Below are 16,948 nucleotides of genomic sequence, written 5' to 3'. Positions count from 1 at the left end.
AAGGAAACCTAAATATGTTTTCTTTTTAAATCCTCCGGACGGAAAACGGAAAAACATTTTCCCGTTAGACATTATGTAAGAAAAAAATCTTTGCTGATTTTCGGGTAATCTTTTAAAAGAGTTCCGTTTGACTTTTAGCTCCTCAAAACTCTCTCTCCCTCACTCTTCCAAATACAAAATCTCGAAGAGGAGAAAAATTTGCCACAATAAAAGTTTTGATTCACCCTTTTCTTGCTGGTAATAGCCAGCGTGTATTTTATTTTTCATTTCCTCGGTAAAGTTAAAAAAATAAGCAAGGAGGTTTAGAGGATAGGGTGGTTATAGAAAGAAAAACCATCAACTCGCATCCCTTTTTTTATAACTATACGTTCACTATACAACGCGATATACAGAATCTTTCCTTAAGTCTATTTATAAGAAGCCGCTACACGAGGGAGTATACAGAAAGAAACTAACTTCACAAGCGCCAGTGTATAGCACAAGCCAAAAAAAAAAAGAAAATATTGTTTGCTTGGTTTTGAAGGGAGCTAGAATACAAAAACGCTGGGCGGAAAAACAAGTTATGGTTACTAGCTAGATGCAATGTACCCCTTCTTGCGAGACTTAGGACAAGACCACAAGAGTTGCACCGGTATATTCCCTACACATCTTCTTCATCTCTAACTTAATCGGCTCTTGTCGCTAAACCAAACTATAAGTTTGTGAGCTGTACGCAGAAGTGCTGTGCTAATTCCCATAAAACACTTATCACTAAGTTTATCTCACGAGTATTTTTGGCTTCTCAAATGTTTTAATTTTTTAAAGTCTCTAATTTAAGCGCACAGTGATGGATAGAATATATATCTTTACTTAAAACTTGAGTGACTTAACTTCTACTTTCCATTATAAAGCTTACAGTTAAGAGTTGGCTATAGGACACTGTCGTTTAATTTTGAAATAGCGCCTGAATAACATCAAACTCGCTTCGTGCGGTTTCACTTTCTATCGAGAGTATATAATTTTCAGTTGTTACAACAACGTCACGCAAGTAACCACTAACTTCTCATAAAAGTCCGTTTGAAGACCAAAAAAGATCCATCCAAAGAAGAAGAGGTTCGCGTCCCTACGATGACTGGCGAATAAAAAAAAATGGGAGAATTGGCTAAGAAATAATATATATGACTACCGGTACATCCCTGGCACGGCGACATTTCGGCGGCCTTTTCAGTTTTGATAGCCATATTCAGAAAGTTGAGAGAATTTCCTTCTCCTCTTTCTTCTTCTTCTTCTTGGTGTTGCGCTTCTCGGCGCTACTCTCTGCCCAAATCGATACAAATAGACCTTTCCGTCGTCGTCGTCGTTCGAATAGAAGCCACGAACGGACCCAAAGAGAACGGGGGAACTGGTCACCCATGGATTAACTAACGCTAAGGGATTGTTCATTCACCGCTTTTCCCATGTATTGCAACCTCTAACTACATGTTCCGAATTATTTCTTGACTCCCCTCTTCATTCCGCAAATTTAATGGACTCTAGACAAAATAAATAGTTTTTCAGATTTTAAAGATGGATCTTTACTTCAGGCACGTTTTTAAGTTTGGACGACATAGGGCACGTGATATTTGGTCCAATTTTCTTATGACTTCCTGTTAGGGATAGTAGCTTCTGCTAGGCGGCGTTTGGAACGTGCAAACTTTATCTTTTAGGGAAGAATGAAGAATCCCATAGCGTTAGTTAATCCATGGGGCGCCGATGCAAAAAGAAAAGAAAGCGGCTTGGTCTCTGGACCGAAGCTTGTATTTTCTTTCGAGAAGGGAAAGCCGTTATATCGTTATTGGTGTCATAACTTAGTAAATGTGACAAAAAGTATGTTTTGCTCAGCCAGCCGTGCGCGCTAATATTGATGCGTTTGATATTTTTGTACGCGTGACGTTTCTTTCTTACCACGCAGCCATCGCGTCCTTCTTGACTTTTTTAAAGCGTCCAAATAATTCAATTATGGATGGCGAATATCACGAAGGTTAATAAAATATAAAAGTAAGGTTGGCCTACTTACGCTTCATGACCCTGATTATCCATTTTTTTTACACGAAACAAAAATGAGAGCCGGATGGAATTGAATTTGCATACATTTTCGGAGCTGGAAGGTAAATTGGGGTCAAATGATACACGTTTCGGCATTAAACAGTTAGTTTGTGCACCGGTAGTGTAATACGCTATGATTAAAATTCGGTCGGAGTGTGTAAAGGTTAGCAGAATTATATAATACTTCTCTAAGTTCTCTTTTGTGTACCGCAAAGAGGGGTTATTGTAACATAATTCCTCCCAACATCTGAAGTTTGATGAGCGGGAGAACAAACTGGGAATAATATGTTTCATAACTAAAGTATTAAGAGGATTCAGTGTGTCATCCTTCTATTATCTCTTCAGTAATTAGATCTGTTATATTAGTTATAGTCTAACCTCCCTTATTTTCTATTAACCGTATTATGGTATTGGGTTGACAAAGCCAGAAACAAACCTTATTTTCGACTAGTCTAATTTATATTTATTTAGAAAAGTATGAAGTATACTACGAGATATTCTTTTGGCAGGTTTACTTTCGTTTTTATTATGAAGATTTATAAGAGTGCAAGCACGCGGCCGCGGTATGTCTCTTTTTGTTGTTGTTTGGTTTGTTTTTCGTTGCTGCTAGTTTGTCCAATGAATTACAGGCAATACATCGAAAAGCAACTGGAAGAAGATGCGTTTAATGGGGACATACCTTTCTTTCTGTTACCTTTAGATTGGTGAACGGGATATAGGTGAAACGGGACTTGGTTTTTTGTTACTTTGTTTTGACAGATTCGAGAGAAACTTCGGTTATCTATAGAGAGGTTATTTTTTAGACCTTTAGTTTTTAAGGATTTTCGAGGAGTAATATCTGGTTTCAGAGATCCGCTTGGGTTAACCCCTTAAAAAAGGGTGCATTAACAAAGTTGTATGGTCGTTTATAATGATGTTTGAGCCTTAACTTGACCCGAAACTGGATAAATATGACCTCTAGTACATTCAGGATGTTTGCGACAAATGTAAAGAAAAAACGGAGTTTAACAAACTTTTCCTTCATATGAGAAAATATGTTTTGTACATTTTAGAACAATAGATCATTAAATATTTCTTATAGTTAAATTTATATTTTGAACAGGTGTATTCTATGATACGGTGACAACACGATCATGTCTCCTTTGCAAAATAACGTTCAGAAATACTGAAGTCAACAATAGATCTTATCATTTGTCCAGTCAAAACAACTGTAGCACAATTAGACATTTGGACATTGTTATACAAATACATTATACTGCCAGACGTACAGACGTAAATATCCACAAGACGTTCGATTATCAGTTCCAAGAAATACATGATAAAAGCCTTGGCCAAAAAGTGCTCCTCGACACTCGATCCTGCCGGTAAGTCAAACTTTCCACTCTCATTATCCTGTAACAATCAAAAACGTGAATACATATACTTAAAATCAAAACTGTACTCCTATAATTACTGGCACAACAAAATCAAGTGATTTTAGTTTGATTCAACCGTTGAAATGAACTCAAAGGGATGCGTGTCAACACGCGATTCTTATTTTAACGCCAATCATCTGAGTAAGCTTTACCTAGTCCAGTGAGAAAAGTGGGTAAGAGGGTTTGTACGTCGTAAGAACTAGTCTTTCGATGCTCAAGGGTCGTATATACGTAAAGGACAGGAAGTTCTATGCATTCCTTAAAAATAGTTCGTAAGTGACTTAAGTCCAAAGTCTTTACTCGACAATACAAAATTCACCTGGGAGATCTTGGGTGAACTGATTCGTTCAATAGGAAAAATGCCAGTCTAGCGCGATTGGGGACTACCCCTATTGGACAACTAGTACTACCTGACGGAATAGTCCAATAGGGATAGTTCCATCTGGATCCCCCGTCTGGGGTAGCCGAATGGAAAAATAATTGCTTCAGATAGAAACGTGTACAGTTACAATTGATATTTATAATTACGTTTATCCAAATAAAGAGAAGAAAATAGATAATTTTCAGACTATGAGGACTGATACCATTTACACCATGCAGGAGGCTAGGTCCGCCAACTACCACGGCCTTCTGGTGTAAATGGTACCAAACCTTACATGAAAACTACGCGTATTATCGTGGAATTTTTATTTTACATCTGCAGACGAGTCTAGCAGGTTTTTTATCAAGAATCTAAGCACTTTCAAGTCCCGTTAATTGTAAGAGCCATTTAATGTTCGTTGAATTTTCTATGAAAAGATTTCCGTCGATGAAAAATTCAAGAGCGGGGAGCGATCTAATCGCGGCGTGTACAAATAATAAAACCACGAAACCGCCACCGGTATACGTCCTATAGTTAGAAGGGGACCATTTTTTTTGTTAGCTCAGGTAGTACTAACTGTAAGACTATAACTCGAGGTTGATATACGTGAGTTTCAATCATTAATAAAAAATCCTTAAAACGCTCAATTATTTGAGAGCCGCCGTTTTCGTGCGAATCGGGTTTGTCACGCAATCAAGTTTTTGGGTGGGTACCCCCTGCTTGCATGGTCTTCACCCCTCTCCGGTAATCAAAAACTGTATGGTAACTTATAGAACTTATAGAATACCTGGCCATTAGGAAATAGAAACTTTCATATTTTTTCGTGTTTAGCTATAGGGGAAAAGGTCAAATGTTACCATTTACACTCCCTGCCGACTCAATTACGAGGGCCCATAGTGCTGTGACCGTAGAAATACGTCGTTTCCATTATACAGCGTGTTTCTGATAAGTCTGCCATAAATTAAGGGGGGTGTTCGTTGTCGATTTTGAGTCGAAAATGTTCTATGTATGTATGTTTTCGAGTTATGATTTGAGTGTTAATTAAGAAACTGAAAGATAATTGTGAATTAATTTAGGGGTCATACCTAAAACACTCAAAATTATTACTCGGCAAGATATCATGGAAAATTTTCGACTCAAAATCGCCCAAAGAACATCCCCTTAATTTATGGCGGACTTATCACAAACACCCTGTATACAGGCTGATTTTTTCTGCTTCAACGGTTGTTAACGCTCTGTCGCTGTATATCTTAGAGCTAGAATATACTATCTTTTGAACCAAACAAATTTGTCTGTTCAAGAGTTGAAGATTCGAGTAAAACACGCGTTGAGGACTTTTCTTTCCCTTTACAACTAATTATTTCGTTAGATTTTGTTGAAATTTAAACAATGATTTGTATCTATTATTTTCTTTAAAGTCTTTGATGAAACGATTGAGAAGTTAGATTATGTATTGCGTCTCACACTCGAAGATGGATAAGTTTCAAGTTCTCTAGTATGATAAAGAAATCCTTCGTTCGGTCAATTAATGAAATGTATAGTTACTACATTTTGTCATCCAGAATGCCAAACCCACGTTGCTCTTTTCTATTCTTGACGTTTCGGTTAATATCGACATTTAAATCATTCCTTTCTTGGTCGCACCTCCCTTCTTTGTCCCGTGCCATTGCCTACGCTCCTGGAATACTCTGTATCCCGTAAAAATGCTTTGTTCAAACTAAATTTTTGGCTAACGAGATCATTTAATCGAAAATTGCCCCGGAGCGAAGGTCGAATAAGCTAGCCAGCCAGTCAGCCTCGTGCGCCGGAATACCAACCGCGGCCTTAGATTTACTTCACTGCCTGACCAAGCAATTGAGTGGTAGCGTAGTGTAGTGATATACTCGGCGACATTTTGACCACTTTGTTGCTCTCTCGAATTGATTTCGCCGTAAGGGCGAGTAGAAGTCGGGTGTAGGAAGTGAGGGGATGGTGAATTATTGACCCCGGAGTAACGCGTACGACAGGCGGGTCTCTTTCTGTAGCGGAATGCCATGTTCACTAACGACTCTATCAGATTTAAGTAATGGGGAATACACGTGGGGGTTCCGGGAAAAACGACTACGACTTTCACTCCGATGGTGGGAGGAGTAATGTTTACGAGCCGATGAATTTGTAAGCCATTATAGGGTGGAGGAGGGCTCGTTTCTTCATTAAAGCTTGCTTGAAATATGTGTGTGTCTGGTTAGATGTTGTGTTTAGTAACTGTTTTCTTTGTTTAGTTCAGATTCAGAACATTTTATGGTTGAAAATTACCATGTCAACTATGTTTTATTTTAAAATTAGAAGAAAGGTTCGGCATCATGAGAGCGAGCAAAGACGGCAATGTATCAACCCCCTTGTATGTCCCGATACCGAGCTTTCCCTACCACTTTTTTACGTCGAAAAGGTCTATTGTTTCTCGCTATTTACCACAGTAACCTTTACCTCAACGCATCCTAAAACCGCTTTCAAATATATCGAATTTATATGGAAGTTTAGACTATAGGTAAACCGTTAAAATATTAAAATTATTGAATCCATTTTATATTTTATACATTTTCACCTTGTATCACTATAACCTAAAAATATGTCCTCGGGGGTTTTTTATAAATTTTAACGCGAGCGAGTAAAATGATCTGAGAAGCGTGTTTGGGGAGAGAGGGAGGTCGGTGCTGGATAAGAGCTTGGGACGTTCTTAGCGTCAAGCGGGTTTTTGTCGCGCGTAACCGAACACCAGTCCTTTTGTCAAAGTTTTGTCGGGAACAAAAGCTGAGAATCCCAGAGGCGGAAAAGCTTTTGAATTCGGTTTTTGACCAAAGAACAAGAGTGAGCCTATTTCCTCGGTAAAAAATCCTCTTCCAATTCTTTCGGGATTGAGGAACACCGAGAGAGAGAAAGAAGAAACGATGGACAGGAAAGAGGGGGGGAATCTAAGGTAGAGATGAGAAATATAGGAAAACCACCTTGTTCCATTATAGAAACCACCAAGGCGAACAGGGCGAAGAAAAAAAGCGTATAAATATATAGAAAACCTATTCCGACACAGTTAAATGCGCGTCTACTTCTCTTGGGGCGTTTTTAGACTTAACACCTCGGTTTTCATTCAACCGTGGGTGGGATTTCAAATTTTATTCTTCGATATCGCCTACAGCCTAAAGCTTCCCTTATAGTTCTTCCTGGATATTTTCGGGAAATAGGAGAGAATCTTTATATGTTTGTATAGCCTGTCTCGTAACTCTATTAAAAAGCGTGAATAATTTGATATTGGATTTCTTTAGGGATGACCAAGCAACATAAACTATGAAAAGTAGTTCAAATAGGTGGGAGTAACTAGTAAAAGGTCATGAAAGTACGCGTATTTCTTTCATCCTTATGATGGAGAGACGGAACCTATATTTACGTGAGGTTTCTATGAATTATATGACTCCGAATTCTTTCGTAGCAGATTAAGATGGTTTGAAGGTAAACTAGTCTCAGCCAAGATATTTGTTATGGTTTCCCGTTAAATATATAACCACACCAAAGAAAATTTTAAATCTACAACTTAATTGAAGACGGTAATGACCATCCATACATAGTCCGTCCCAATTTCTTTTTATTTTAGAACTTGTACTTCCAATTACAATCATGTTTTGTTAATTTGGTCTATATCTTCCCAACGTAATTGCAAATAATCTAATTCAAACACGAAACCCCGAATTTTTAAGATACAGAGGATAGACTCCAAACTAGCTAGAGGGTTTTTATTAAAAAAGAAAAAAGGAGAACCTTGTCCCTGAGAAATATTTCCTCGGAGCACACTCTTCGCGAGTGCTCTTTTCCTTGCCCAGCAATCTCTCCTCTCCCTAGACCCCATTTTCGGGATTCAGGCAGTGTGTCCACTCTCCCGCGTCGAGCTATAGCCCTTAGCCCTATATCTAGCATGGGCAGGGCGTAATGCTTTAGCGATTGAGACTGACAAACAGGGCTTCTCAATCCAGGCTTTAAGGGAAATAAATGTATTACGGTAGAAAGCGTTCCGGCTAGGGGGTAAAAGGGACACACTCTCTCTCTCTCGTTGTACCCCAAAGTACGTTCGCGGAGAGAGCCGGAGAAAGAGAGCTAAGAGAGATGGTATGGCGAATATTTGTATCTCATGCTTTTGGCGCATTTAAATATATAAGCGGCAGGGAAAACACAATCGCCCAAAGAGCGGTGGTGATAGTGGCTTCAACGCCTATATAATCTAGACAAAAATAGTTCTCAAGGACATTCGCGCCTCCATTTTGTTTCCGTGGTAATAACCTCCGATTGAAAACAAAAAAAAATATTAAAATTCGTTTCATCTTAAATTTATGGGGTCTTTTCCAAGAGAATTATACTTCATCCTTACGGGACCAAGAAAACAAACGTTGCGAAACTGCATGAGCTTCTTCTCGGAGTTCGCGGGACAGGCTCAGGTGGTCTCTTATAGTTTCAACGCGCAGGCGCTCTTCCTCGTGACGCTGTAGTCTGGGGTTGAAGAACGGATAAACTGCGCCCCAGTTGTACAGTACAGATCTTACAAGCTCCTATCACATTTTTTTTTCATTCGAACCTTTTTACAGGAAATTGGAAAAAACCTGAGCTTAGTATTTTATCTCCTTCCTTTTTTTTGTCCTCCTAGATCCCTCATTACTCTAGCCCCCACTTGAGGGCATTTTATTTAATTTTGGAAAAAAACGTAAAACAACCTCACGGTATGACGCGTTGCTTCAATTAAAAATTCATTTACAAAATAATTCGAGTAGGAATGGTGCTGGTGTTCTTATCCATTTTTGCTCTGAACAGTGAGGACTGTAACTTCAAACATTTCAGAGCTCTAGTCAAATTAATTTAATATCAAAAGCATAGGGCATGTAAAACGTGGGATTCGAAACAGAAGCGCTGCCAAAACCACACAATTACCCTTCTGTTGAGCCACTCAGACCCATCTTGAAGTATGTTGTTTGTTTACGAAATTGCTAGAGATAAACGGGACTCATTTTGAAAGGAAATAAAAAAATCCGCAATTAATATGTTGGGTACCATTGAATTATTATTTGTCTTTTCCGCTATATTGCTACTGGGATTTTATCCTAGCTGGTAGAAAGCCCGCTAGAATATGCTTGTAAAAATCTATCGATTATTAAGGGGAGAAAAGGGTCTGCTTCGGGAGGGGGTAGTTACCCCACAACGCTCCCCCTATGGGCCCGCGAATGCTTTTCGGGCAAACTCTAGCTTGCTTTGGAGAATCGGTCGCGCTTTCTTCCGTTGCATTCGTGTAGGAGACAGGAGTCAGTGACGTTGTCGGGCCGCGTGTCGCTGGTCGCTCTCTCACTCACACTCACTCGTCTATCTTTCGCTACATCTTCCCGTGTGTCACTGAAACTCAGTATAACCTCAGTCTCGAATCCGTGACGTTTTTTTTCGATCATTTTCCTATCTCTCAGTATCTTTTTTCTTGATCCTTATTTTCTCTCGTCTTTCTATCGGACGTTAGTCCGTCGAATCACTCGGACGGTCGCGTACGTCGTGTCGAATAGTAATTGGGAAGGTAAACTATTACCTCTCTAGGCGCCACGCCGATTTCCTTTTTTTTCTTCTTAAGGGAAAAGTATCGTATAACCTCCTCGGGATTATCCGAGATGATTAAAAGGACTCTCTCGACGATGACCCGTTTTTTTCTATCATTCGCTCTACTCATATTCTACGTCGTTGATTGCCACGATCCTATATATAGGGAAGGTAAGCACCGGCTTCACGCTGGACGAATTTTATACATCGTACACTTTTTCGTTAGTTAGCCTTGACGTTCTTCACGCGTCAGGGTGTAGTTTTAGTACAGTACATACAACCCGCTCCTACTTACCGAAAGAGGAATTTGCTCCGCGCTAATTAAAGAAGTTTCGTATCGCCGAACTAAAGTTTTAGCAAAGTTTGCCCGAGCTATTTCTTTTTCTGTTATTTTACTTTTTTTTCCCTATTACTCGATCCAAAGTGAAGGAAATTTTCCGGTTCCCTTAATTTGAAGTTATTTTTTGTGTCTGCCGATTTCAAGGGGTCAGATACTTTTATGGAACAGAGATACACTGAGATGAATTCGCGAATATTTTTAGAATAAGACTTCTTTCCTATTGGTTGTAACGGACTGTGCAAAACAACCGATGCTTATTGTACAGTTTCCCCAAGAATCAAAGGTTCTTAGCGGTCTTCTTAATATGAAAATTTCAGAAACGTTCCGGGACACAATTAATTGACAAATGTCCGACCTCCTCAGATCTTTGAATTCCTTTACGCTGGGCTACTTTATTTTACCTCTTCGTATTTGAATTCCAAAGAATTCGTTCCTCCCCTTCCCCCTCTCCATCCTCAGTTAACCGGAAAAACTAACTGTGAAAGAGAACGTTTCCGGTGTAAGGATACTGCTAATTAAAACCTTTGATGCTGCGACTAAAATGGAGACACTATATCTGTATTGTAAGGATCCAAACGGCCGTTTATAAAACCAGTACTTAAATGTACTCATTAGTAAACTTCCGTCTAAACGTTTTTAATGAATTAGTTTCTTAGTGTAGATAAATTTGTGTTTAATTTAATTTTATTCGATTCCCTTTTTCGTTTGAAAGGATCATGAATTTTTTTTTAAAGTACGTGGTACATTCAGTTAGGGCTTCAGGGTCATTTCTAATGATTTCCAGTTTTATTAAAACTTGAGTTAAATGTATTAATTCTGAACCTTTTTTGAAAATACTTCTTTTTTTCTAAAAAATATTTCTCATAAAATGATTGCAATTTAAAGTAATTGAACGAAATAATTGCACTTCGGTAAATAACAAAGATATAACTGCATCTCGGTAAATAAAATAACAATGAAATAATTACAACTCGTTAATTAATAATGAAATAACCAGGAGCAGATGCGCTTTAACAACGAAACGTTAATTCAAGCAATTTTTGTATCAACTATACCCAATAGCAAGATCTTGCCAATAAATATGTCACTTCTCTTCAGCCTTTGCTAGCATTTTAAGCAAACTATTTCAGTATTTATCTTATCTTTCTGTTCAGTAAAATATTTCCCCATAAAATGAAATAGATATTTTTATATCTTCATTTCATTCGATTTGCTGAACAGTTTGTTTGAACTAAAGTTTATAATATACTTTGCGTAAACCAATATATCCAAAGACCCGCACTGTATATTGACACAATTTCAAAATAAATGTTTAAGCGCACCGAATTTAAATATATTTAGTTTATAGAAATGAAATCGAAAAGTTTTAAAGTGAAAAGGCCTAAAATATTGCCATTAATAGATGGTTTTATAAAAGAGGAAGAGATCACAGGGAAAATTTCGATCCTATATATCGTTTAGGGGATTCTTTAATTTGCTTTGAACATCAAAGAACATATTTAATTGCTCAATATTCCCTAACTTCATTAAGTTTGTTATTAATAATATTTTTTGTACTTCAGTAATATGAAATATTTAAGCACGTTTCTCACTTACTAAATTTATCTTTGGAACGCCGTCCTCGTAGATTTAACATTGAACTATATTTTCATACGTAAATTCACATAATTTGTCTCCATTGCTTAAGAGATATGATATAATCAGGGATAGATTTAATTTTAATATAAGCGGTCTTCCGTAAAACAATCCAATCGTAACTTGTAAAATAGCAAAAATGTCATAGAATATATTCGATTCCAAATGGACCCCAGGACTCATTGTGCCTCGGTCCTTGGAACACCCTGTATATATTAAATCTATAGAATGAGACATTTCCACACTTTTCCACGAAAAAAATATAATTTTCTTCAAATTTTCTAAATTCCATCTTCCTTTTCCAATCCGCCCAAAAGAGTATAGAAAAACTCCTAAAGACAAATGACCTAATCTTGTAGATAAATATTTGGATCTTCTTATTCATCCCCCTATAGAGTCTTACTCTTAGACATAAAAAATAGGGTAGTTCAATCCTGAAGCCTTTTTTTTACCGCTTATACTCATCTGTCATTTTACGGATAGAAATTTTCTTTAGAGAAAGAAAAAAATCAAAAAAATGAACAACCGTCTTAGCTAGTGGCCTCTGTATTGTTAAGGAAGAGTCTCACGATAAAAATTGCTTTGGGTTTTTTTGTATCATTAAAACGGAGCAGGCTTAATGAGGGCTTAAAACTGAGTTGTAACAACGTGCTTTTATATGTATAAATTCGTTACGAAGTATAATGCTGTACTAAATACAATCACAGCAGTGCAGTAATAATAATTGCGACTGTTGTATGTACAAAGTTCAGTGAGTAAGAAAATAATGATGTTATCATCTTGTAGGTGCAGCGTTAGGTCTTCTGTACAGTGTGGTTTAGATATTTGAACACAATTTCTTTGTTCAACAACTGAACAGAGGATATAAAGTTTTCTTCTCAAACCAGAGTCAAGATAGGCACATGATCTAAAATAATAATAATAATAATAATCCCCTTTAAAATTTCCTCGACGCACTTTTGTTTTTGATTATTTTGACTCTTCAATAAGTTCTCAGTCCATTGTAAGTTTCTCCATGAAGACGTGATTATTAAGAGTCAGAGGAACTGTTTTTTATCTTTTGTGGCTTTGGTTGAACAGAAAAATCCTTGAAGAAATATGGGTAATCTTGCACGTTTCCAAATAGACCTTTTCGACGTAAAAAAAAAGGGGGAAACCCTCAAAAGGGGCTGATACATTGCCGTCTCTGCGCACTCTCGTGATAAAAAAGACTACAGCGCAGGCGCCAAAGAGCGAGATGGAAGGCAAAGTTCCCTCTTAGTTACGTCGAAATGGTCAATTGAATGCGATGCCAGAACTAAAATAAAAATGCGTAGTTTTATGAGACTTATCCTTTAGGATCCGACTGCATTTTAAAAAGGTATACCCTCTCATATATTCAAAAAAGTCGCCGATTAGACGTACAATCCGGAGTCTTCGTATAGGTTGGAAAAAGCTTCTTTAAAATCAATAAAGTCCATTTCTTTGCATTTGTTTGCCAGAAGGACCCGCAACACCTCTATCCTTCGTCCGTCGCCCCCAATCTTTCTTTTCTTAAAGTAGTCGAGCGTATATTGGGATGGAAGCCTACAGGGTAGATTAAGAAAAAGGGGAAAAGAATACGTATGATGTTTGGGAAAGCAGATGAGAAAGTAAAGGGTGTAGCGCACGGAGGATCTAAGTCTTAAAAAATCTTTCGAAAAGAAAAGGAAACGAGCGATATCGATCTAAGTTAATTCGGATTCATCAGCTATTCGACCTTTTTCTTCTGACCTCATCAATCAACAGAACAAATTCGGCAGTCGCGAATGAGAAAGCTGCAAAAGGGGGTGGCAAAATAAGGGGGAAACCGTTGTGGGAAATGGGAGGAATGAGATGGACCTGTTCAGCTGGAAGCTCGCGCCAAATAAGACTACAGCCTCGGTAATGACAATTTCTTTAAAGGTACACTAGTAAACTTCTAAATTACAATGAATCAGTTCAATTTTGTGATGTAATGTAGCTCCAAGGAGTTAGTGAGATTATGTTAATTGCTTATTTGATGATAGTTTAAGGACTTGAGCTAATTTGGTATTTAATAATTAATTTGAAATCTATGTATCTCTCACTGTAAGTCCAAAACAGCTTTGCCTACGAAGGTGGATTGCTGGGACGTTACTCTTAAGTAACGGTTTACTATTATGGACTAGCTTGCGTGACTGCCTTTAATGAAACAGCAAACATCTTAAATGCACAGTGGAAACATCTTCGCCGAAAAGGTCTATGAAGGGGGGTGGGAAAGAAATCAGAGGGACAAGTAGAGATTGAAGAAGGCGTTGGACGTAATCGTGGTTCGATCCTTCAGATTTCTCTCAGGTTGACCTTAATACGTGTATCAGGTTTTATACCTTTCGGTTGTGATTGTCATTGGCTATTTTCTTTATTGCCCATTCTGGATTTGTGGTATTTTTATTGCTAAACTTTATTGTTAGGCCACTATTGTGGTCGTGTACTTCTAAATTAACAGACATGACTGAGTTCTTCAGAGAAAAGGTTTTTTAACTCAATTTTTGAAAAATGATTTCAGAAGTTATTTTATTTGAATTTGAATTTGAAGTTTGGGGTTTTCGAAAAGAAACTTCACAGCTTTCATCACCTAGTTCTTTAGACTAGTATTTCGAATAACAAATAAAGAAAAATTTAGAACTGACTAACTGATTCAGTTCAGTTCAGTTTACTCAACAAGTAATAATTTTAAGAAAGAAGATACACTTTTTTAGCGCGAGGAGATAGCTTAAACTAGCTTAGAAAAACACACGTTTTTCAGCTCAGTTTCAGACATTTTATTTAATTGTTTCAACTTAAAATTTTATTTTATTTTATTTTCACTATGAAATTCTCATGTTTAATTATTCATTAATAAATGACAGTAATTTTTAACTACCAGCCATATTTTCCTTTCAGTTATAGTATCCTAAATAATAGGTATAGAAAGTCTTACTTTGTTCTTTTAAGAGCAAGCTTCGCCCGGGACTGTTCAAAGAATTTGATATTCTTCTTTTGAGAAAAGTTTAAGTATCGTAGGGGCTTATTGACCGCAAGAAAAGCCCACCGCATATTCCCTCTTAATAACTTCCTTGAAAATGTCAAGTAAACGAATTCCCTTTCCATGAATATTCATGAATTTTAAAGGGTTCTCATTCCCCCCTTTACTTCCACCCTCGATCTCCATCCTTGGAAGTAACCGAGAGCCTTTTAATTTATTCATCCTTAATACAATAAATCGCTGGTTCTCAGAAAATACCATACTAGACTAACGCAATCAGGAGGCCTAACACTCGAGAGAAAAATAGCACCATTTGACTGAAAAGAGAGTTAAAAATCACTGACGGCATCACTCTCTCGCATGTCAAGAGTTAATACATATCCGCTTAAAGATTTCAGTGAAATGGAATTCACATCGTATTAATTGGCAATATCGTACAGTAATGCAGTATCGAATTAAACGTGAAATTAACTTATGATATAAATTGGTAATTTATGGCATCTTTGATAAATTACCGGTAATTTATCGAGGGCAAATTACGGACACATCTCTTGGCGTAATATAGCTTTCAGAACACCGGTCTTCTTTACGTCTTCTAGTTAGCGTAGTCTAGTATGGTATCTATTACGAGCAAAGCCTCTGGACAAAGAGAAACCGCTACTATCTCATTAACGTGTTTTGAGCTCGAATTTGAAACCGATATTTTAGTTGCTCCATTCGTGGGAATGGATGGTTCTCCCTATTTATTATTAATTAAAGAGGGCGGATCCGAAATGATGCTCGTCTTGGCCTCCTTATTCCAACCGCGCTATGCAGCCCCCAGAGCCTTTCTCATAAGTTCTGGCTAGCAATTTTATGTAATAAATACCCATCGTTAAATATTTAATTCCTTTTGTTCTTTGAGTTTTCGTTACTGAAAATTAATATATGTGTCTGTGAGTACGAGGGAACACTGTGGTCCTTAGGAAATTAATAACCAATATTGGATTATTGGAAAATATTCTCATTAATTTGTGCATGGAAAATATTAAATTGTTTTTGCATTTTGTAGCTTATTTCAAAAGGCACGATGAATGTTGAAATGGAAATAGTTCAATAGTAAACAATCTACGACGATTTTTACCTCTCTATCACTGATAATGTTTTTTCGACATTTTAATATTTTGGTAGAGAGCCCCTGATATCTGGGTTACCCGCTGACGTAAATGCTTAGCAAAGTAAACATTTCTACAGGCGTTCTATGGGAAACCAATGCTAAGATTTTCCCCTGAATGTATTCTTTCCATAGGGAAGGATTTTTTCTGGTTCAATAAACATTCATTCATTCACGTGAAATGAAAATTAATTTTAAACTTTTCATACCCGGTTTAAAAAGCTCGATTTAACCCACAATATAAAGGCTAGGCAATTAGAATAATAAGCTTAATCGAATGAATGACACTTAATGAGCGGTTAGTTACTGTGTTTCTTTAAACCCATAATTCACTATGCTATAACACTTAAGAATAATCGAAAAAAGAAACATAATTAAAAGCCTAATAACTCTTAAGCGTAAGATAAAAAAGTAATTTTATAAATTCTTGCCTTGGACGCCTACACCCTAGGTCCCTGATATTTATAAGAAAAAATTCGAAACTTACTCAGGCGCTAGCTAGACCTCGCTTGGTGTTCTCAGACGTACAAAAAGAATACTAACTACAAGTAATATTAAGTTGAAATTCTCAAAGGTCGAAGACTATGATATCAAGATGTCTTTTGAACCATATATTTAGCAGCATTTATTGTAACTCCGGGTACCTTTGCGGCTAGTCTTTTACATGATCTTTCGAATAACAAAGTAAAACGTCTATAAATGGTCTTTTATAATGGAAGAAAGTTTTGTAACTGTAGAGTTAGTTCTCAGAATATCGTGTATTTCCGTAAAGACAGTCAGTCTATTTGAAAGGTTCGATATAAACACCCAAGAATCATTGCTCATGCGAAAAAAAACAAGAATTCTTCATTGATGTAGTGAGATATTTGAATAGTTTCCAGGAATTTCAATGAAGGCTTCGGATAAATCTATTTCTGGAAATACGAGTAGCCTTATTTTTTGTTTCCCATCAGGGCCCAAGAAAGAATAATTGAAAGCGAAAAGTTTAGTAATGGAAAACGGATCCTGGCGGGTCACTAATTTGGCCCTTCCTTTATAGGAAAAAAAGGCCCAAAGTGTTGTAAATGAGGCCCAGGATGTAGAGGAAACAAAAAGGGAGAGAGAGCTCTTCCGCGCTCTTTTTTTGGCGGATTTCTTCTTAGCGATGTCGCCCTGAGGGATTCGCTTTCGGAGAGAGAGAGAGTGGGGCTATTCTATCTCCCTTTTCTCGAACCGGCTAACCCGGGCCTTTTTCTTAATCCCAAAGCCCCCGACTCTACCGCTATTGGCGCCGGGCCCCTAGTCACTCGGCCTCTCGTTGACCCCCCATTCCTTCTTTTGCTAATACTACCGGCTCTGTCCCTATTATATTGGATACGCCTAACAATATCAATTCTCCTTC

The 16,948-nt window shown here is 37.4% G+C and overlaps 1 protein-coding gene across 2 annotated transcripts in view; it reads left to right on the top strand.

Moving 5' to 3' along the window:
• Positions 1–3,172: 3,172 nt before the first annotated feature.
• The window catches only part of LOC149609955 (lachesin-like), a 57,532-nt gene continuing 43,756 nt past the window's right edge, over positions 3,173–16,948 (top strand). The window contains exon 1 of one of the 2 annotated variants that reach the window (XM_089859790.1): positions 3,173–3,428. In XM_089859790.1, coding sequence (XP_089715916.1) covers positions 3,380–3,428 — 49 coding nt within the window. In that variant the 5' untranslated portion in view covers positions 3,173–3,379. Of the gene's footprint in view, positions 3,429–8,929; positions 9,607–16,948 lie in introns of those variants that run through there. The other variant, XM_089859789.1, reaches the window with a different exon arrangement.

Source organism: Phalangium opilio, unplaced genomic scaffold, assembly GCF_054372755.1.
Source record: "Phalangium opilio isolate 3A_F unplaced genomic scaffold, DU_Popi_V2 ptg000344l_1, whole genome shotgun sequence".
Taxonomy (NCBI): Eukaryota; Metazoa; Arthropoda; class Arachnida; order Opiliones; family Phalangiidae; genus Phalangium; species Phalangium opilio.
The sequence above is the reverse complement of the archived record's forward strand: the minus strand, read 5'-3'. Positions and strand labels throughout refer to the sequence as shown.